At 33.0% G+C, this 22,558-nt stretch overlaps 1 protein-coding gene across 4 annotated transcripts; it reads left to right on the top strand.

Annotated features, from left to right (window-relative positions):
• The first annotated feature begins 10,339 nt into the window (after positions 1-10,339).
• On the top strand, positions 10,340-22,145 carry LOC131032409 (BEL1-like homeodomain protein 4). Of its 4 annotated transcripts, none has more exons than XM_057963381.2 (5): positions 10,340-10,651; positions 13,201-15,281; positions 18,838-19,217; positions 20,330-20,390; positions 20,536-22,145. In XM_057963381.2, the coding sequence occupies exons 2-5, from the start codon at positions 13,473-13,475 to the stop codon at positions 21,394-21,396; spliced, it is 3,111 nt and encodes a 1,036-aa protein (XP_057819364.2). In that variant the 5' UTR covers positions 10,340-10,651; positions 13,201-13,472; the 3' UTR covers positions 21,397-22,145. The 4 variants fall into 4 exon arrangements, with proteins under 4 accessions (XP_057819364.2, XP_057819362.2, XP_057819361.2 ...); XM_057963379.2 differs by lacking the exon at positions 10,340-10,651 and adding an exon at positions 10,874-11,119; XM_057963378.2 differs by lacking the exon at positions 10,340-10,651 and adding an exon at positions 10,874-11,123.
• Positions 22,146-22,558: the final 413 nt, after the last annotated feature.

Below are 22,558 nucleotides of genomic sequence, written 5' to 3'. Positions count from 1 at the left end.
AAGTATAGCCGCCCTCACTATTAAGTGCCTCATTGCCTTTATAACTTGTAATATTTGTCATCTATAAGCCAACATGTGGGGTCCTTATTACCTTACACCTTTGCTTACCCTGCACCCAACAACAATTCCCACTTCCCTAATAATATCAACCTTTTGTCCACTTCACTCACAACCAGTTTTTAAGAAAATGAGTCCCTGCATGCACTAAAGTAAATTATGAGGGGTTAATAAACTGTGCTTCTAGGGAATGTTTTTTAAGGTAATTACTAATGTTTTACTACAACATTGGTACTTAAAAATAAATATTCTGACTGTGTTATTCGAGGGGATATTAATTGCATACATTAAATGCGATGTGCGGTGGGAGAAAGTTGTCGCCCACTTTTTCTAATGTTCGCTTTGGAAAATAATATGAAGTGCTCGAATTTTGTGAAATATGACGCCCGCTTACATGTTCGTGTAATTTTAATATTTTTCAAAAATCGGGTACCGATTTAAATTTGAAATATGATAAATTTTATAGTGTTTTAAAATAGAGTAGTGATTGCTTATTTATTTAAAAATTAAAAATTATATTTAAGCATGATTATGAAGGTGCAATTCACTTCAAATTTAAAATTTATCTAAAATCATAGTGATTTAAAAATATTGAAACTTTCTCTTACACTTACAAATATTTAATTGATTTTAATGGTTTTATGGAATTATTTACATTATTTTGAAAAGAAAGTTGAATTATTTTTAAGATTATTGAAATGAAATAATATTGATTTTTTATTATGATTTGTTTTGGGGTATTTGAAGTGTAATAATGAAATGATGATTGATTTAGAATGTCTTGATATAACTATGTATGTGTTTTAGTTGGCATGATTTTTTTATAATTAAATATTGTTTTCGGAATCAATTATATATCTTTTTATAGAGAAAATTAAAATATTTTATAAGATCATTTAAAAAAATGACTTTAATTTTTTTTATTATGATTTGTTTAAGTATTTGAAGGTTAATAATGAATTGATAATTGATTTGGGATGTTGTGATAAAATTGTGTATGTACTATAGTTGGCATGAATTTTTTATACTTATTATCATATTCAAAAGATTGTTTTTGGAATCAATAATGTATTTTTTTATTTTCTAGAAACAATTTTTTGAATGTGTTTTAGAATTACTATTTTATATTCTATTCTATGATTTATCATTAGAATGAGGAAGAAATTTTTGATAGATAATGAAGTATGATCCAAGATGTTAATATAAAAATGCATACACAATTTTACTAAAAACATTCTAAATCATTCATGTAAACTATGCAAATATCATATTTGAGTCATAAATATAGGAAACTCTTAAGTTTAATCCCTACATTTTTGTGTTCAAAGTTCAAAAATACTACATTAGCATTAGTATCCTCAACACAATAAGAATGGAGTATAAGAACATTTGAGAGAAAAAACAATAAAAATAAATGGCAAGTCACAATCAATTACCTGTATAATTCATCTATAATAAAGTTATCAATGTCAACAATAATATGATTGATAATGTGACAAATATCTTTAATATACTAAAATCAATTCAATTAAACCTCATTCCATTACATAGTATCTTCTCAAACTATTACAAATTATCAACACCCACCATCATATTATTTAATTTAACAAAAATATTATTTTTAACTATTAATGTTGCTTTTATATTAGATTGTGTAAGTATTTTTTAATTAACATTTTCAATGTGATCCGTTCTTATGTATCTTTTAGCTCTCTAATATCCAAACGATTGATCATGGAGTGTGACCTGAAATGTTGATTATAAAAACATACATAATCTAATCCAAAATTAATATTGATAATTAATATGGACTGTAGAAATATAATGTCTTTAACTCCTAATTATTCTCTTACTTTTTTTAATGACTAATAACTATATCTAATTTTTATAACATGAACAAATATTAAACTATTAAAGAAAATTAAAAAAATAATAGAAATGATTCTTTAATCATTTTCCTAACTTTTAATTACATTGAATTTGTGTGTGTGTGAGAGGGGATCCTAACTTCTTGAGGTGACCAATTAGGTTCAAACAAGCTGACCATGATATACAAAATCAAAAGAATTTGACCATCGGAATATAAAATTGAAAGGGATTGACATGTTAGCCCAACATCTTAGAGTTAGCTTTTTGATGAGGCAAGTCACCTTATAACCTCTTGAAGTGACCAATTGAATTTGAACGACCATTGGATAACTTAAAGTGGAGAGAATTGATTTCTTGACTTACATGACACAAACCCAAAATCTTTAACCAACAACACCACCTTTTCAAACTTACATCTTTAATATATTTTATAATAAATAAATTAAATTTACCATCTATTAATATAAAATAATAAAAAACTAACTTCCAAATTGTAGATTAAATTTAATTATAAATTAACCCTACCCTTAAATGTATCCTAACAAGCAAATTTAAATTAGGGTGAAGCTAATATCCTTCAATCTGTTTTAACTTTAATTTTCTACAGATTTGAAAGAATTCTATGTGCTAGCTCAACCACCTGTAAGGCATTTATGCCCTTCTCTTTCTCAACCTCTTCTATATTTAAAACTTAAAACAACCCCATCATAGACATGGATACCCTACCCACCTTAAACGGAGTTATCATTAATAAACTCAGGGCCCAAAAAACCAAAAACATCCAAACATAAAAGGCGCAGATTCAATCCCGACTGCTCGGACTCTATTCCAAAGAGCTCGGAGTGCATGTACACCGTCACGTACAACATATCCTGACAGGAAGTTAAACATGGGTGGCTCTACAGAATATGATAAAATCGTGCGTACATCAGTATAAAAAGCTGTAATCCTTTTGCGTGGACCCCACGCGGAGCCCCGTTTCACGTCGCTCTCAAATGAGAGCGTCTAGAATAAAATCTAGCAAACCGCGAAAGCGGAAAAAATAAAACCCACGATACGAATGCGGGGGGTACCTACACTTAAAAAAAGGTACTTACAAAGTAAAACGTGAAGCCAGTAATTATGGCTGTTAACAGAGATTGCAGCAACCTTGTTCTCCCAATACTTACCGTAAAAGGACAACCCATAAAACCCTCCGACAGCTGCACAAATCCCGAAAACAATAAAATAAATAATAAAAAAATAGAAAAATACGAACATGAAACAGCAAACAATAATAACACCACCACCAAAACACCATCATATTTTACTTCCAAACCCACTGATCGGGCACCGCTATCATTGGACGGACTAGTAGTTTAAGTATTAGAAGGAGAAGGAGAAGGGAAAAAAAGAATGATGGATTGCCTTTCTATCATATTTTTTGTCGTCGTCTTTCTAACTGTAACAGCGCCGTTTATACAAAGGCCCGACGCCCGACATTAACGGAGAAACGCCGTTTGTAGCGGCGAGGTGCGGGGGCGTTTTATTTATTTATTCTTTCCGTGATGGGCAGGGCAGATGACGACAAGGAGCGGGGTTTGGGTATCTTTGTACGATAAATCTTTTGGCATCATAATCACGACGCCGGCGACACCTGCCCCTGCTCCCGTCTCCGTCCAGCCGGCAGGGTTCCGTTTAGGGCGACGTCATCATTACTTTTGTTCCTTTTTGGCTGTTTAGTGTAAGCGTCAAGTGCAGCAGCCCTTGAGATGTTAACCTACAACAGACTGACTGCGCGGTTGGAGCAGCCCTTAAAAGATGTTAACTTCTTTCAGTTCTTTCTGGATGTGATTGTATATCTCTTTTTTACATTAATGTATTGAAATATATTAGTGAGAGACTAGGGTTTAAATTGTTCTTTAAAAAATAATGTAGAAAAAACGAAACAAAATTTATTTATTCTTATGTGTTCTATATAATATAAAAAAATTTAAATTTATTTTGTAATTTTTTTAATTGAAAAAAGCTAATATTACAATAAGTAGTTACAATAGAATATATAATGTTGACAGAGCTGAAGCAGACAACAATCCACAACCAAGAATTACATCGCAAGTCATGCAAACAAAAGAGACTCATAAGAGTATGAGGGTCAGAAAACTATAGGAGTTGAGCAATTACAAAGTCTCATTAGAGCATAAGCAAGCAAATAATGAGGAAATCTAAACAACAAATAAATTTAAATTTATTTAGTTATATTTAATAAATAAAATAATTATAAAGATCTAATGGATCTTTGGTATGTTAGTGAAGTTGAGTTGTTCTTAATGAATGTATTAGGGGTCAAGGCTTGTTGAGTGCAAGGCACTGAGATCATAAGGGATGCGGGCAAAGATCATGTCTCGGACAAATTTGACAAAGTGGATACACCTTAGTCTTTGATTCTTAGTAAAAAATAACTCAAAAATAAAATAATATATAAAAATTTTAAAAACAATTTATTTTCACAAAATTTTGGTACTGCTTATATAGTTGGGTACTTTAGATATAGAGTAAATAATTTATTTAAATTATAGATAAATTAGTATAGATATCTTAAGTACGTCTATCTATTAAAAATCAGAAGATATCAATATAAAGATGCCTATCTAACTGTGCCATAAAAGTAATATAGATACATCACGATTGATACATATTATCTTCTAAATAGATGTATTTAAGATGTCTATACTGGTATTCAATTATATCATATCACATGTGATAAAACAAAAACTAAAAATTATCAATCTTACTATTTACTTCTAAGACTCATTTGATTGCCAATGAGTCTATTAGGGGATCAAGGCTTGTTGAGTGCAAGGCTCAATGATTTCTTATGTTTTTGTTTCACTTTTTAAAATTATAGAAAAATAACTCAAAAATAAAATAATATATATTTTTTGAAATAATTTGTTTTCACGATATTTTTGCATCATTAATATAGTTATGTACTTTAGATATAGAGTAAATTTATTAAAATTCTAGATATCTTTAGTATGTCTATCTATATAAGATCAGAAGATATTAATATAAAGATGCTTATTTAACTTATGTTGTAGATGTAATATAGATATATCATGATTGATATATATTAACATCTTTTAGATAGATGCATTTAAGATGTCTATACTAGTATTCAATTATATTATATCATATATGATAAAACAAAAACTAAAAATTATCAATCCTGTTAGAGTAAAGGTTTTAATTTAATCATGTTGATTAAATTACCTTTATTCCTCTCTTAAGATTTCACTTTAGTTTGCATTTGTGACATTTAATAATTATATTAATTATTAAATGTCTACCTATTATGGTTTCTTTTAGGGTTGCACAATATCCTTTTATAAGGATTCATCATTGTAATTTATCTCTCTCTCGGATGAATACATTTTTCAGCTTTCAGAGCACCCTTCTTTGTTTGTCTCCATCTCTTCTTTCTGTGACAGGTTATTTGCATGCAGGTGATCTTCGGGGTTTGTGAAGTTGGCTTTCTCAACTTCTACAAATCCTACTATTCAATTCTAGGACTCATTTGATTGCCTTCACTTATAACCAATGTTCAAATAAAGACCAATCTAGTTTTAAAAGTTTTATTTATTTATTAAACTTCATTTTTTTTTAATGAAATTGATCTATATATTATTCCATAATAATTAAATTTCATTTAGGAAAAATATGTGAAATGATATTTCATTCTAACTTTTTCAATGTTGGGTAAGGGATCAGAATATTAAAGTATCACACAATTTCAAAAAACAATCACAAAATATTATTAGTCTACAAAAATTAAAGAGTTGTATAAAGCATCACATTTCAAGTTTTAAATATAAAACATAAGTTAACCAATTTAGAGTTATAAATCTAATGGTTGAAGGAAATTCCTTAGAATTAGGTTTGGAACCCCAATCTCCATCTAGTAAATCTTGACAATCATTCATAAATTCTCAATTAGTGAGAGTAATATTATTATAATTCTTAATTTGTTCCTCCTACTTAAGAGGCTAACTGTTTGGCACCTTTCACGATGAGAAATGATTAAGGACAAATGAGGAAATTATTTTTCTTAGTACGAAGCACCTATTTGTGTCATTTAGTAGACAAAAAAGACCATCTATATAATAGAAGAGGAGATCATCTAGTGTGTTGTGTAGTTGGTAAATGAGGAAACCACTAAACATGATTCTTAGAGTAATGTTGGGACACAGTATGATATGGCAAGGAAAGATGAACCCATGGCATTGTGCAATAAGGAAAGCATTTCCTTATGATCAAGTAAGGTCTAAAGGTGGGTCATCTTGCTATCTTACACCTAAACCTATATAAACACAATGGATACCACCAAATGTTTAGAAATATGATCAACTACATTACAAAATAGTAGCATTTATCTCTTTCCAAATAATATATAATTTGTACATTTTGAAAGTATGCCAAAACATATTGAATTTAGCTAGAAATCTATCTTCATCCTCCAAAAGAATATTTGAACAGAGGTAAATATTTTGACTAAAAAGATTGGAAAAATCATGAATATAAGATCAAGCAACTTATCTCAAACATAAAATTAAAATAGGTGTCTAATGGTTTCAAAATGTTTGAGGTTTAATTTTTTTAAATAAATCAACCACTTATTAATAGCGAGGCCTTGATATAATAAACACCAATTGAATTTAGCAATCTTAGGCTCCACAATCATTTTTCAAATAGCTTGAAACCTCTTATTCTACACTTATGAAAGAAAGTGTAGACCACCTCTCATTCAACCTATTAATCATAGATAAATGAGAACACCAACTTTAACATTACCATGAATGTATCTAAAAAAAAAATATCAACAAACCATTTCTATTCTCTCCACCATGATTGATTTAACCACATAAATATCTTAAGATGGTGTTAAAAAGGTGTAATCTTTATAACCTTTTAGAAAGAATCTTTTTTATAATTACTTGCGTTATTTTTGGCTTTTCTTAAATATTATAAAATCAAAGGTAAAGCAACTTTAGATTTTTTTGGCTAATTCATTATGAAAACCATTACTTTTCTAAAGAAAGCCTTCCAAATTCTCTCAACAACAAAAGTCTCATAAATGGGTGTATAAGATAATCAAGAGGATAAAATCCCAAACCTTTCTAAGTTGACAATAAAGAAAAATAAAAGAAATACAACACCTCAAAAGGATTTATCAAGTTTCATTTCCTTTGATGAATCTCATAACCCATTTGAAATAAAGAGCTGTCCCTTATTGGTGCACACTAATTCTAGACCCGAGTCGTTAGAAGTCTTTGGGAAGGCAATAAACATCTTAGGCAACTTTGAAAATATCTTTGATCTAATAAAAATTGATCCAAATAATTTTTTTGAGTTTTTTTTCCTATTTACAATAAGAAATCTTAGAGGGGTTTCAATAAGAAAAATGATACACATGTATGAGTCGTAAGAAAACCATTAGAACAAATTAAGAATATACCAATAAAAAAAATTTAATAATCTAATATGACAATTTTCCAACCCATCCATAACATACTATCAAATAGAATGACATTCTAAAAATAAAACAAATACCTACACATTTAAATATATTCTATATCCAATCAATTTCCATCTAAATATTCAAATTAAAGAAAATGAAAGAAAGATTATCTATAGTATTAGATCTTGTGTCATTGAATCCTAAATTCACAAGATTTTTTTTTTTTTAAAACTCAAAACTTAAACAAAATTATCTTTATTCTTCAACAAAACAACTATTAATAAATTTTGTAAATTATATAATCTCATGATTGTGAATCTTTATTTTTAAATTAAATTATTTTTTAAAATATATTATTTAACCATGTCAATTAATTTAATGTTATGAAATATGTTTGAAATTATATTCTTCTAATCAATTAAATCATTTATTTAATAACTCTTTATAGTTAAAAATATTTATTTAAATTTAAAAAAAAGTTTGAAAGTTCAGAAAATAGGGGAGGGTGGGCATGATAATTTTTTATTTTTTAAATTTAAATAAATATTTAATATAATGAATTTTACTAAATATTTAAATGAAGTCCACAGTAACATAAAATTCTCAAATTAGTTTTTCCCATTAATTTAGTTTCATTCATTCACTATTTAAGTTTCTATACTTTTTAAAAACAGTTTAAGTTTCTATACTTTTTAAAAACAGATGCACTTTATAAATATATTTATAAGTAATTTTATTAAAATTAAAAAAAATAATGTTATTGAAAATTAAGAGAAAAGGTTTTAGTAATTTTGATGATTGGTAGAGAATTATTTAAAATTCTATGTATAAGAAATAGAATAATGAAATATGAATTAAGCTTCCCTTTAAATTTTATATTGACACACAATTGTGCAATGATCTATTTAGATGACATAATTCTATTTTGGGTAATGCAACTCCTTTCTTCATGGAATTTGACCTTCTATACTAACCAAAAATGATTACTTAATGTGTATATAAGTAAAAAAGACAGTGTGGTGTTAAGGAGTACCATTGAACATTTGTTGTGATTAGACTGAAGCATATAACTGTTTAAAGCCTTAGTGAGGCCTCATATATCGAGTTAACAATTGTAAAAGAGAGATGAAGATGCAATAAATGCCAATGTGAGAGATCAAGATGTAATAAATGTCAATTTGAGACATGGTGATGAATGCCATTGAGATGATTTCTAAATGTTGTTGAAGTTTAATGCAAAAAAATGAGTAGTTGTGTTTGAAGATGTCTTTGTATTGTGCTTGATAATGAAAGTCAAACATGTAGATCTTTGATGATTTTTTTTGGATGAGGATTGATGTTTGGCTCTTACAAAAAGAGAAAAACTCTTTATTCTTTTGATATTTAGTGATTTCACAATCTCTTACAAAAAGTGTCTTAGGATTCAATGTCTTTATATGCAAATCCAATACACATAATATAAAAATTTTATGTCCACGTTAATGGATAAAATTCATATCCTAAGATTGTTGATCTACAAGAATTTTAATTTTTAAAAATTGAGGATAGAATCACACTCACAAACTAGTTTAGGATGGACAAATTGATAGGAATTAGGTTGTGAACGTTTTGAAATAATTTGTATTGTCTATTAGAGTGCTAGATTCAAAGCGGAGATTAATGACTGCACTACCAAATTACATGCTAAAATAGAAACAAGATCAAGCAAGTCCTGAAAGTAACAAAATAAACTACCATATCAAAAAATTCAAAGCTAACTTGAGAGAGAAGAATCAATATTTGAGTGACTGTCTAGACCATCTTAAGCTACCTAATTGTTGATAATCAAAGTCGTGAATGAAGATAATTAATCAAGAGTTGTGTTAGCCAAAATATCAACAACCTCATTGCATTTTCTGACCATCACCTTATCCAACAAATTTCTAGATTTTTACTCAGATATTTGATTTTAAAGACATAGTATTTCCACAATCTATGACATAAATTGTAAAGTTTCTAGTAGAGAGTTGTATGTAACTTTTTTCTTTGACATTTTAGATCACACTTTGTGATCTATCATTAGGGAAAGGACAAATTTTAATATTCTTTATCCTTATAGTCAATTTTTATCCTCTTTATAATATATTATTACATATGGAATGGAACATCAATTAAAAAATTATGATTGTTTTTGTAAAAAGCTTTACAATTCATTTCATTTTTACCCTTGCCTTCCACAATAAATTTGTCACTATCTACATCAAAACCTTTGATAACTACTTCATTCTTAGTTGAAGGACAAACTTCTATTTTAGAAAAGATCATTAGGATCCTCGATAATAACTAATCTCACCTATCTTAAATTATGTTTTTCTTTTGTATTGATCAAAGATAAAGATTGCAATGGAAAAAAAATGACAAGTCTAATGAAAGAATAAAGGAAAGAATAAGACTAAAGACAACTAGACAAAATAACTACATTAACCAATTTATCAATTTTTATATTGACTGAAGCAAACTTAAATTACCTCTTAAAATATCAACAAAATTGAATTTGCAAAAACTATACAATAAATTAGATAATATATTGTTTGATGGCTATTTATAGCAAATTTAAATAATATGGATCTACCCTTTACCTTCTTAATCAAACATGTTGTTTCTAACTTTTATTGCCATATTAATTTAAAAAATTGTTCTATTTCTATAAAGTTCCCATTTCATTATAAAAATTTATTAAATTTTCCAATTTTGATAACATATGCAATCATAAATTTTAACTGCTTCTAAACTGCGCGTAAATCAACCATCAATGCCAACGCAAAGCAAACCGCGCTGTTTGCGATAAGATCGCGTGGTGAAACCTCAAACCTCTCCGCAGTCTACAGGGGTTTCGAATTTGAGCATGTAGGGAGGTACGAAGATCGAAACCCGTGAGTGGCCAAAACTGTACAGTGACATCATAAGGATATCTTTCCGTAACACTTCGCCTGGAGGGTGGACCAGGCGCATGAATTTATTAGAGCCATGTGGCCATAAGCCGTATGAGGGGAGTCAAAGTTTGTAAGGACCACTGAAAATGGCAGCGGAAGCTGCAGAGCGACGAGCATGGTGATATATACTAGATCGTAATTTGTAGCCCATTTACACCGGCTGCGTCACGAATTATGGGACCCTTCACCTTTGCCCCAAAAGCCTACGAAAACGGGTGGAGGAGAAAAATATAATTCATCGAAAAACGTGTCCGAAGTAGGTTTGTCCTCTTTTAGTTTTTGTTCTTTCTTCTGTGTTTGGAAGTTCGTAAGCTGAGCATTAATTTTTTTTCTTTAAGGCTAATTATTTTAGGGTTTTATTTTTTCTTTAGTTTGTATGCGGTCAGTGTCGGACGCGACTTTCCAAGCAATGGCGGCTATGGCTATGTGAAATGGATGGATGTCATAATAGTAAAGGCAATAGTTCTATTTTATCTTCGTTGCGATTATTTATTTATTTTACACCCTTGTGCATGTAGTGGCTTTTGCCGCCTCTTAGTGACAGAGACATACTACATCTGTAAATTTTTCTTTTTTCCTCCGCCTGGTTTCTCGCTTCCTCTGCGAGTTGAACAGGAGACAGCGTTGTTTATACTTGTGATCTTTGATTTCTGTCGCGGATCGGCCGGATTTGATACGCGCAGCTTATTTTAAAGCGGTTTCTTCGTTTTTGGGCGGCGTTTTGGTAGGTATGGAGGCGCCCTTATTAACAGAAGGTTGTGTAGCTGTCGATTTATAGCGTTTATTTAGCTTGTACGGCCCTGGTTGAAGGAATTGTGCGAAATCATCAAGTTGTTGAACTTCTGTTAGTATTTGCTTAACTTTGCTCGCTTTTCGACTGTTTATAGATCTGCAAAGGGGTTTGATGGTGAAAATATCTGCAAATTTTAATTTCATACCTGCAAATTTGATGTTATTTTCCGAACATTTTCTTAAGTTTGTGAATATTTGAGAAGTTGATGATTTTCGCTTAGCTTTAGCTTCAATCAGAAGTATTTGCAAATTTGATTTATGACAAATTTTTATCTGTGTAGACTGTTTACTGCTGTAAAGCTCTATGAGAAGGTCAATCTTTGGGAAAGTGTTCTTGCCGCTTCTATTTTTCCAATTTTAGAGTCATTTGCTTTCTTTAGGAATGGTTTTTAATGGAGAAATTGTGTGTTGTAGACATTTTGTTATGAGTTTCAAGATGTCATTTCTTCACATTTGAAGTATGATTTTGTTTGTTTTCAGCAATTTTGAGGTCATCTGTGAACTTTTTGAGGTGGTTTTGACTAAGCGGCGAGAAACGCTGTTTGGATAGCAGTATTTCGTGGGGAAAGTCGAAACGTTCTTGACAAATTTTGGGCAGATACTTCTTTGCGGCCCTTTTCTACTTAGTATAGTATGGTTCATTACATTTGGACAGTCGGTTACTTACGAGATTTGCTCGTTTTTAGTCTTTAAAAGTTTTCTACCGTATTACTCTCACGCATACCCTAGATTTACTGTATTTTCTCAATGCCGTAGCTTGCAAATACAAGCGTCTTGACTCAGGTTTCTTTAAAGATGGAATCTTTTCTCGTGAGGACTCCTGAAATGCAAATTTTCTCTAGTATACGAATACTTGTGTTTTCAGTAAAAATGCACTAAGAAAAGGTATCTCTGTGTTTTCAGTCTTTCGAATGCAAGTTTGCCTTTTTTAAAATCTCCACGGCTTCGAAACACAGCCTATTAAAAAGTTTTCATAGCAATTATACTTGTCGTCCGTGCAAACTTGTAATCTTTTGACATTATAGCACGAATGCGTACAAGATTCTTTAAGTCTTCACAGTCAGCTGCTGTAGCGAGATTGTTAGCCGGGTATTGCGTGAACAAATTTTCTGGTACGCTCATTTGTAGTCGTAAAGTAATAATTTCTCGAAATAGAACAGATCAATTAAAGCCAAAGGTATTTTTCCCTGATTAAAAGGAAGGAAAATAATGGCTTGAATTTGGAGCTTCATCAAAGAGGTAAAATATGTAAGTCGTTATTAGGAGCAGCTCGATCTTCTTCAAAAGCTTGTCTTTGATGGATCATACGGTTTTTTTTTAATCCTGCGCAAAGTTTGTAGTCTCGTTTTGAACAATTTTCTTCGATAAGGTTTTCCATACTAGGCCAGGTATGATACATATTCCCAAAGCCACAGTACAACCCTAGCTTTAATAATATTCCCAATCTGCTTCCATTACCTTCGTTTCATTCATGGAAGACTGCCTAAAAATTATATTGTTCATATAGTCTTTTCAGGTTGTTGGTTATAGCGTTGCAGAGACGACATCTCTAACAATAGAATTGTTTGGCGTTGAAGCATATATATGTTCTTCACTGGAAGATGTATTTTTTTATGGCTTATGTTTTCGAAAACAGATTTTGCCCAAACAATGGCATAGAATTTTTCGCTGAAGATTTTTTTCACTGTTTTCCCCGGCGTCCAGAATGCAGTGAATCGTTCCAAAAACATTATGTTAATTTCTAACAATTACTTCTAAATGGGCCTTCTGTGGTTGACATTAAATTTCAAGGAGCGATGTTAAATGTGAACTTTTCTTCAAATTTTAGTTATTCTGTTCTTTTATAAGCTAAGGGTATGATTAAATGTGGCTACGATTGATGTCGTGATTGTATCATTTGGATCAATAAAATTAAGCGCTCTTTTTGTTTCTTTTGTTTCAAGTAAGAGGTTTCTGTATATTTATTTTTTGCTTTGGCGTTTTGCGTTTTTAATCTTTGGCCATTTATTGCAGAAAGCAGCGATATTGCACGGGACCCTATGGACAGCATTGCATGAATATTCAGCTGGTGTAAAATGTTAAATGGCTCACTGGATGGATCAAAAGATTGCATTGAAAGCGATCAGAACAATGGTTTCCTCGCCGAGATAGCAATCAGCAGCAGATATGGCTACCTTTTGCTGGTTTAAAGCAATAAATCTGACATGGGCGCAATAGAATAAGAACATCAATTGCGAAGTCAGGCTGAGGCTAAATTTTTTTCAGGGGTACCTGAGTTTGGTCCCATGTCTGAAGGATTTGAAGCAGGATGTATGGATTCTACAATACTAGAGCATTCTTTTTTAAGAATGAACCAGCTGAGATCTCAAGCTCATGTTGCACAACAAAGCAGGCATGAAAAATTGCGAGTTCAAAACAGCCCTTCGTCTCCACAGCTTGGGTCACAATCTGACACATCTGGATATTCAAATTATATTCTGCATCAAGCGCCAATAACATCCACAGTGCAGCAGCAAACCAAAAACTGTGAATCTTCCAGACAAGGATATCAAGGAGGCCATTCTGAAATACCAATGTATGACGGCAACATGATATCATCTGAAATGTTTAATTTTCCAATAGAGGCAGAGTTACTGGGTGTGCCGCCAAAGGGTACAATGGTATTGCAACAGGCTCAGGCCGCTTCTAGTGATGATGGTTCGGATCGGCCATCTCTACCATATGCAATATTTGGGCACCACCCAGGTTCAAATCTTTCTGCTATCAAAACAAATGTAGGGACTGCCAATTTGGGGAGCAATTGGAAGAGCTTGAATGCACAGTCAAACAATGAATGGCCTGTAAAGCACATACAAGGTATACCCAACGCAGTATATGGTGGACAAAATTCAATTGCAACAACACTATTTGGTGGATTGCAGTCTGGGATTCTCAAAGATGGCAGCATAACCACGTCTCCTAACATACACGGGGATGCAATGCAGCTATATTTGATGAATCCGGGATATGCTGGTTACCCAGAGACAACCACATCAGGATCTATGCAGCATTCCTCCAATGAAATTGCCAACCAGGGTACCGAGACTCAGAAGCACTTAGTAGAAGTTCCAGTTCCGCCGAATTTTCCTCCTTTTCAACAGACTGCTTTACCTCTGGTCGCAGAAGTGGGCACTTCTTCTCAGGGGCTTTGTATTGCACAAATCCCCTCTAATCTTAGAGAATCTGGGCAGTGGCCAAATGGGGGAAACGAGCTTGTTCTTCTTCCAGCCTATGGTAACATTCACAACGGCAGCCAATATATGTCACCGAGATATAGCAATGCAGTGAGCTGGGCAAATAGACAAGGCGGGTCTCTTCAATGGAATCCGGAGCATTCCTTTGATGAAAGTAAAGCTGGAGAGGACTTCCGGACTGAGCAACTTTCCATGGGAAGGGATAGATCGGGCCAAGGGCTCTCCCTATCACTATCATCTCATCATCCGTCGTTGCAACAATTGGACGCCATGGCAAGCCACCGCGCAAATGTGTTGCAGGTTGCTACTGCTACAGAAGTAAAGGCTAAATCAGAAGAGCTTTTCAACAATCATGGTGCAAATGGTAGCACAGGTGCTGTTCCGGGCTATGTTTCTTCATATTCAAGAGATGAGAATGTTCCTGGGAAAGGATATGTAGCTGGAGGTTCAACCATGGAACTGCATATGAATGTGGGTAATTTGGGCCCTTTTGGAGGATATGCCACTGTTTTGAAAAACTCAAAGTACCTTAAGCCTGCTCAAGAATTATTGGACGAGTTTTGCAATGTAGGAAGAGGACTTCAAACAAACAATATGCTCAAACAGAAAATCTCCTCAAGATCCGAGGATTGGGTCGACAGAAATTTGGTAGCTGGTTCCAATGCTGTCGAAAATAACAATGGCATGAAAAGCGAAATTGGTGGTAAAATTGTTAACTCCTGCACTCAAGCAGCCACATCATCATCTACTTATGCTTCTGGAGAAACACCCAATGAAAGTGCAATGGGGCAAACACCATATTCGGGCGATAGGTTTGAAATCCAGAGGAGGAAAACGAAGCTGTCATCGATGCTGGAAGAGGTGAGTAGGAAAAAAATCTTCTCTTGAATGATCCGTTGTAAGTAATTTTATCCTTAACAAAATTTTGAAGTTTTAATCATAAATTGATTGGCGTGAGGGCGTATCGTTTAAACCAGAGAAGATCTGTTGTACTGTGAAAGTCTTAAAGACCATTTGTTTTGAAGGCTAGTATAAGATGGGGCGTTTAGGTCAAATAAAGAAGGAATTTAGGTTCGATGAATTTGTCAAAGGGTGTTTTATGGCCTTATATTATGGTTCAACTTAGGTAGAGTACATTTTTGCAAGCTTAATATTCTGAATTTGGTATGTATAAAAAAATATTAATCAACATATTTGGTAAAAGGAAAGGATATAAAAGGAATTTAGTTAGGAATCTAGGCTATAAAAATATTGGAGATTATTAACAATTAAGTAATATTTGAATAGTCATTATATGCATTTATTGTTTGCCACCTATCAATATTTGATACTCTTCTTCATTTAGTACTACAATTAAAATTAATTAAAAAGATAACTATCCTAAACAGCAGAACACTAACAAAGTTTTCTGTGTTTCAACTTGTTCCTTTTTTACCTATGCAATTATATCTGAATATGCTTACTTCTGTACGATGAAGGTTATGGACATGAACTGTATTTTTCTAAACTGTTTCAAGTATAATAAAATATCAAATTGCCTACATGATATTAAAGCTTAAGTTTTGTCAGCAGTCCATGCTTTATGAATATACAGAAAGATGCAAGCAACTAATTCTTTTGAATCAAGTATAAATGTCAAATCTATAAATGTAATTTTTTTTTTCAACTCCAAAAAACATGAAAAGCATTTTTAAAAAAAATGACAAAATACAAAATATAATCTTTATCTAAATAAAATGACAAAGCCTTTTTCAAAAATGTCTTTTTTAAAAGACTGACAGTGGCTTTCTCTGTTTCCATATTCACCTCTTTGATTAATAGCATTTAAAACCAATGGACTATTATCATATCAATTAATGATATCGATAACGCAATCTTTAGAATGCATAAGTTTGTTAATTTTTTAATTGATCACTGGTTCTCTCAAACAAGAAAGGAGATCACTTTTTCTTCTGCCAGGAACACCTCAAGGTCCCTTGATGATAAGCTGCTCGCCAAAAAGTACCATAGAAATCAATTTCATGTGATTTTAGTTTGCCTGATATCAATCAGTGTCTATGCCTGACCACAGGATATCATGCTGGCCCAAATGAACTAGATAGTAGTTTGTTTTATGTCAGTAAAAGGCTATGCTAACATGCTGGCCCAAAAGAACTAGATTGTAGTTTGTTTTATGTCAATAAATGCCTATGCATGGCTTGAACGAGTGGAAGTTTCTCACTGTACTATCTGGGCATGTGCACAAACTGTAATAAAATCAGAATCCTGTTGTTTTGACAAGCCTTTGAAGAAACTGGATGAAATATAGGTAATTTGTTGGTGTGAGGAGAAAACCAGCTTATTATTAACAGAAAACTTTAAACTTGAAGCTATTTGGCTCCTCGATCTTAAAAAGGTTACTTCCTAATGAGATGTTAAATGACATTTTCTATTGCTTAGTTAGAAAAGCATTATATCAAATAATTTTAGAGGTAGTATCCAATCGAATAAATGTTATTTAATATTTATTAATAATGTAATAGTTTTACATAGAATAGTCCAATTTATATTCTATATCATGAAAAAGCACATTTATTATGCAAGGATAATAAATTATTAATAGTACAGTTATATTTGCACCTATTATGTTCTTGTAGAAGTTGAATGAATAAAAGTAAGTTCTGAGTAACGTCCATGAGATTAGGAAGGCCATTGGACCTTATAGAAACAATGTTGCTTTACACCCAAACACCACATATTTAAGTCAAAGGAAAAGGACGATATTGGTGAACTGTGAAGTTTGTTTCTCTATAGATTATATTCATTGCAATTGCATTAGAAAGGAAGACGATTTGTCAAAGATGATCACAATGTTTTTCAAAATTAATTGGCCGTATTAATTGCTCGGTCCTTAGTCAATTAGCTGGTACAAGATTCTGAAGCGGGGTTTTCCTGCCAACCAAAATGCTTCTGTGGCATGTAATGGCGTACTGAATCGTGGTGCGTTTCACGTAACTCCTTTAGCGTGTGTTTGGAGATGATCAAAGTGACGGAAATGGTTAAGCATTTTCATAGAAGCGAGTGAATTAGTTTTTAGAAATTAGCAATGTTAGTGTGCACGAGATCAATCATTATAGGAATTTTGGGAGAAAACGGTAGTATAAATTTTCGTGATATTATAGAATGCATTCTAGTGAATGCGGGTCTCCCACTTCCAAATGTTCTTGGAACTGCGAGCCATGATCTATATCCAACAGTTATAACCTTTTACTTTTGTTCGAAAGCTTTGAAATCTGTATATTAATTATCGGGTATGGTTATCGAAAAGATAAATATCCCCAGTTTGTGTCTGAACAATGATCGAACTTACAAATCAACGTCTTTGTGTAAAAGGTGATTCTTCAGAGCAGTAGTTTTGTTTGGCCATGGTGTTGGGGACTGGCAAGGGACGTGTGAAGAAGAAATTATAAGTTGGCAATGTGACGCCCGCACTAAATCAACTGCGCGATTTCACTACCACGTGTAAATACTAAGCCTGAGCAACGGTGGTGCGATTTGTGGGTCATTTCCATACGTAAGGAGTAAGTTTTCAGAATAGTGATGCAATACGTGTCAGAAACCTTACTTAGGTAATACCGCTAGTTCGCTTGATGTTCGTTTCCGCTACCTAATGCATTGATTTGTGCCTTGATTTGTAGGAATCGATCAATTGTTTTGCAATTGCGGATAGTCGTGTTTGTGGCTTTTCTTATTCTATGACACACACTAGTTTTCTTGAACCCCTCGATATTCTCCTCGTATGAGTACAGTTTCCTTAATATATCACGAAGAATGATTGTTGAGGTCTTTGTACATCTTTTGTATTATTCATATATAGGTTATAACACGAATGAGTGTCGAGTACGCACTCTCGAGCTTACATAGTTTGTTTTGTTAAATAACCAGAGTTGGGTTAGACGTTGTTTATGCTCGGCTTTTTCTCCTAACTATGATATTTTCATCTAAAGTAGAAGAAACATCAGTAATTCGCACGCAGTGGAAAACTTGATCAGGAATTGAATCCTTAAACAAAAATTATATTACAGTACATGTTAGCTACGAGAAAGCACTGAAATTATTACTAACAATTGAGAATTTCTGATGTATGGCTAAATTTGATGCATATTGTTTGATAAATCGGCCAGTTCGAGGTAACTTTTAGTAAGTAGTAAATTAATTCAAAGATGAGGTTAATGCAATCTAATAACAGTACCACACATTGCATTTTTTTTTGGTTTGCTTTAGATTTGATGTTTTTTTTTTTCAAGTTTGGAGAAATTTCAGACAGAAAAGTTCATCAAGTTTACAAAAGGTTGGATTCTTGTGGTTTTTATGTTATTGGGATGTAAAGTTTTTCTATTCTCAGGGACTTTGTATTGATAACACCTTGTCATTACAGGTTCACAGGAGATACAGGCAGTATTGCGAACAGATGCATATGGTGAAGGCATCTTTTGAATCTATAGCAGGTATGGGGTCAGCAACTCCATACACTAAATTAGCTTTGAAGGCCATGTCAAGGCACTTCAGATGTTTAAGAGACGCAATCAGTAACCAGCTTAGAGCTGCAAAAAAGGCATTAGGTGAGGACTGCAGTGGGCCCGGTACAAGTAGAGGAGAAACTCCAAGATTAAGATTTCTTGATCAAAGTCTTAGACAACAGCGAGCAGTACAGCATTTGGGAATGCTTGAACAACATGCTTGGCGGCCACAGCGAGGACTTCCAGAGCGTTCGGTGTCTGTGCTTCGTGCATGGTTATTTGAGCATTTCTTGCACCCGTAAGTTTTTAGTTTTTGGCTATTGCACATCTTTGGTTTACTGTTCAACGCCATAATTAACTGCCTATTTAAATCACGCAAGCCCTTTAGGCTGTGCACGTCATTGATCTAGTGTTTGGGGTTATGGCAGCACTATAATTCAGCTTTCTCACCTAAGTAGAGTAGAATAGCTTATTATTATGCATCAATTTAAATTTACTCGACGATGATATTTTTATAGAATTTCAATGTTTGCTTACTTATCATGCATTCATTTATATTTATCCAACAATGAGATTTGTGAATAGACATCAATCTCAATGTTTGTAACGACTAGAGTAGAATAGATAACATTTACCTATAAACATCGATCCCATTTACCTATAAACATTTACCATGGACAAGGACTTGGTATAGAGATAAACGTCAATATTTTTATCATGTGGCATTTTCCTATAAACAATTAAACCCATACGTGGGTATTGATAATAACCTTCAAAACAACCTTTATCTTTTTTCATAATGCCTTGATTTGCCTATGGAGATTAATCTGAGTATTCTACTCATCTACGAGTAGACTGGGGAAGCATTTTCCTAAAATGTCAATCTCAAAATTTGGGCAGCGGGTAGAATACAGTAGCTCTTTGGGCAGCAAGTAGAATATAGTAGCTAGCTGCTTATCATGTTTTTTTTTTGTATATAACAAGCCCCAGTTCTGGGATTTGTCCATGGATATCAATCTCGATGTTTGCAACCAGTGCAAGTAGAATATGTGCCTTTTCCCGACAATTTCAATCTCATTTTTGTTATTAAGTATAATAGTGCGGCTTCTCTTTATATATATATATATATTCGACCCACTACCATAGGATAGATGGCAACTGATTGTAGACATCAATGCACGATTTACTCACTAGAAAAGTCTTTTTAATCTGCTGGAAAGATGTTTAGTTTTCACTTTTCAGTAATATATAGCAGAATTGGATAAGGTAAGAAGGTTGTCTTTGATTTTGTGAAGTACAGCGGCAGTTAATTAATGTAAATATATAGCCTAGCCGTTTTAAGTCAGCATTTTATGAAAACAAGGCCTTCAAAACTTTTTAAAAATGTAATTTGTGCGCTATGTCCTGCAGGTACCCTACAGATGCAGATAAGCATATGTTGGCTCGACAAACCGGTCTTTCAAGAAGTCAGGTATATATATATATGCATTGCATATTATTAGGCACTACTTGAAGTTTTACCGGCGTTTAATGTTATTCAAACTTATAAGAGAAAATGCTAAAGAGTATCAGTTGGAATAATTAATCTGTAAAAATATTGACACAACTTGTTTCAGGTTTCAAATTGGTTTATAAACGCCAGAGTTAGGCTATGGAAGCCAATGGTGGAAGATATGTATCTACAGGAAATAAAGGAGGCATCTGACATGGATGTTACTACTGGAAAGAGAAAAGAAAATGAGTCAAGGGATAAAACTGAAAGTCCACTGGGAGAAGAAAAGAACATGAACAAGCATGGAAAGATTATGCTGGATGGAGGGGTGTCATCAGATAAGCAATCTGCTTCTGAGTGTGAAGGTTCCAAAGTTGATCATGGTGGAAGCACCTCGCAGACTGGTCAGGAAAGTAGTGGTACAGCTTTGAGCATTCCTCTAGACTCACAGTTTCGTTCAGGAGATAAAGTTGATGGCACAAGAGAAGCAGATATGGACGTGAATCTAAATAGAATTAATGTTGGGTCCCTGTCTTCTGTCAATGCAGGACCAACCATTGGGGTTGACAGAAAACTGCTTGATGAAACACATGGGTGCATTAATTTTGAACAAGGCATGAAGAGATTTAGAAATGATTTAGATAGAAACAGGTTTCAAGGATTTGATAATACAGTTAATTATACTTACAGCCATGAATCTGCTGGAATGGGTGGCAGGTATTCCCATGAAGAATTGACTCCTAGACAGATAGGAAGCCATGCAGGTGTGTCTCTAACCTTAGGTCTGCGTCACAGTGGAGGTCAAGAAAAGTACAATAATGGCCTTTATTTGTCTAGAGATGATTCTGCTCCAGACACCAATCACCATTTTAATATACACCACCACGGTAATGATCAAGGCTATGGAAATCATGGCTTTGATACCCAAAACATTCAGTTCAGAAAACATGTGGAAAGTCAGCTCTTGCACGATTTTGTGGGTTAGTAAATGGTTAGATAAATTTTCACCGAGTTATTCTTATTGCAGAAAATCAGATCAGAAAGAGATTTGACCACCTTGTTGATCCTGACATTCCTGCACACTTCAAATCATGTCTAACAGGTGAGAGTCGTTCGTGCCTTGTAAATATTATAATCCTTGAAAATGAGGCTAGCTTGCAACTATTTAGATTGTGCCCAAAGTGGGTCACTGACATTAGAATGTCTACGATGATGATTGGGGCTGATAATTCATTAAAAATAGCAGCAACACTAGTACTATATAGTCCTTGAAAATGAGGGTAGAAAAATAGGAAAGAAAGTTGCAAATGTTTTTACCAAAGTAAGAAATTTGTTCTTCTTAGGGTACTGATGCATACCAGTTATATAGATCAAACAAATTGTTGCTTCTTCACTAAGATTTAGTCATGACAGGTAGCCTACTTGTCCTAGAAATAGATTAAATTTTAGATTACTGTGACCAACAGTAATCTTGATATATGCATGCACAAGATTTGCTGTGGATGAAGGGTAACTTTCATTCTTTTATCTTTTTATGATAGTTCCACCAAATACAAGACGAGGCTGTATTTTAATATTGTAAATTTTATAACCTTGCCAATTGAGCAATGGGCATTGTACACTAATGATTGGTCAGGTGATGCAAACAAGCTGCTTTGCTGCGTCTCTGCAATATTCCCCATGAGTATTAGTACTTAAGTTTGTATGGATAAGATTAGTTGTTTTTTAGTTTTCTATATTTGTTTGAATCATTGAGAGTGCTTGATTTCCAATGGTATTGCAGATATTATTTAACACATACATGGAGGTGAAGACATCCATGCATAATGCATCAATCATTGCCTGTAAGATTCTAGCTTCATATTTTACTTATGTCCGGCAGTTGGGTCCCCTGTGGGGGTTTGGTTCATGCATGATATGATTGCTGATTTTTTTTTAAATGCTCTCATCTGTTAGTCAATACATACTTTCCCATTACATGACTCTCCACTTTTCCTTCTTTTTTTTTCTCTTTTCCCAAACCTTCACACTTCATAAGCTTCATGTGGGCTATAATTTATTCGGAATTAGACGTTGATGTGGAAATACTAATCATGCGTTAATATTTTAAAGGGTCCCATTCAGACTTTTTATGTGCATGAGAATAC

This window comes from Cryptomeria japonica, chromosome 8 (genome assembly GCF_030272615.1).
Source record: "Cryptomeria japonica chromosome 8, Sugi_1.0, whole genome shotgun sequence".
Classification (NCBI taxonomy): Eukaryota; Viridiplantae; Streptophyta; class Pinopsida; order Cupressales; family Cupressaceae; genus Cryptomeria; species Cryptomeria japonica.
This window is presented reverse-complemented; position numbering and strand designations above follow the sequence as displayed.

Excerpts from the sequence above, each read along its gene's own strand:
- LOC131032409 (XM_057963381.2), top strand. The coding sequence starts at position 13,473 with ATGTCTGAAGGATTTGAAGCAGGATGTATGGATTCTACAATACTAGAG. Across the intron at positions 19,218-20,329 it reads TTTGAGCATTTCTTGCACCC|GTACCCTACAGATGCAGATA; the intron begins GTAAGTTTTTAG and ends TATGTCCTGCAG. Across the intron at positions 20,391-20,535 it reads CCGGTCTTTCAAGAAGTCAG|GTTTCAAATTGGTTTATAAA; the intron begins GTATATATATAT and ends AACTTGTTTCAG.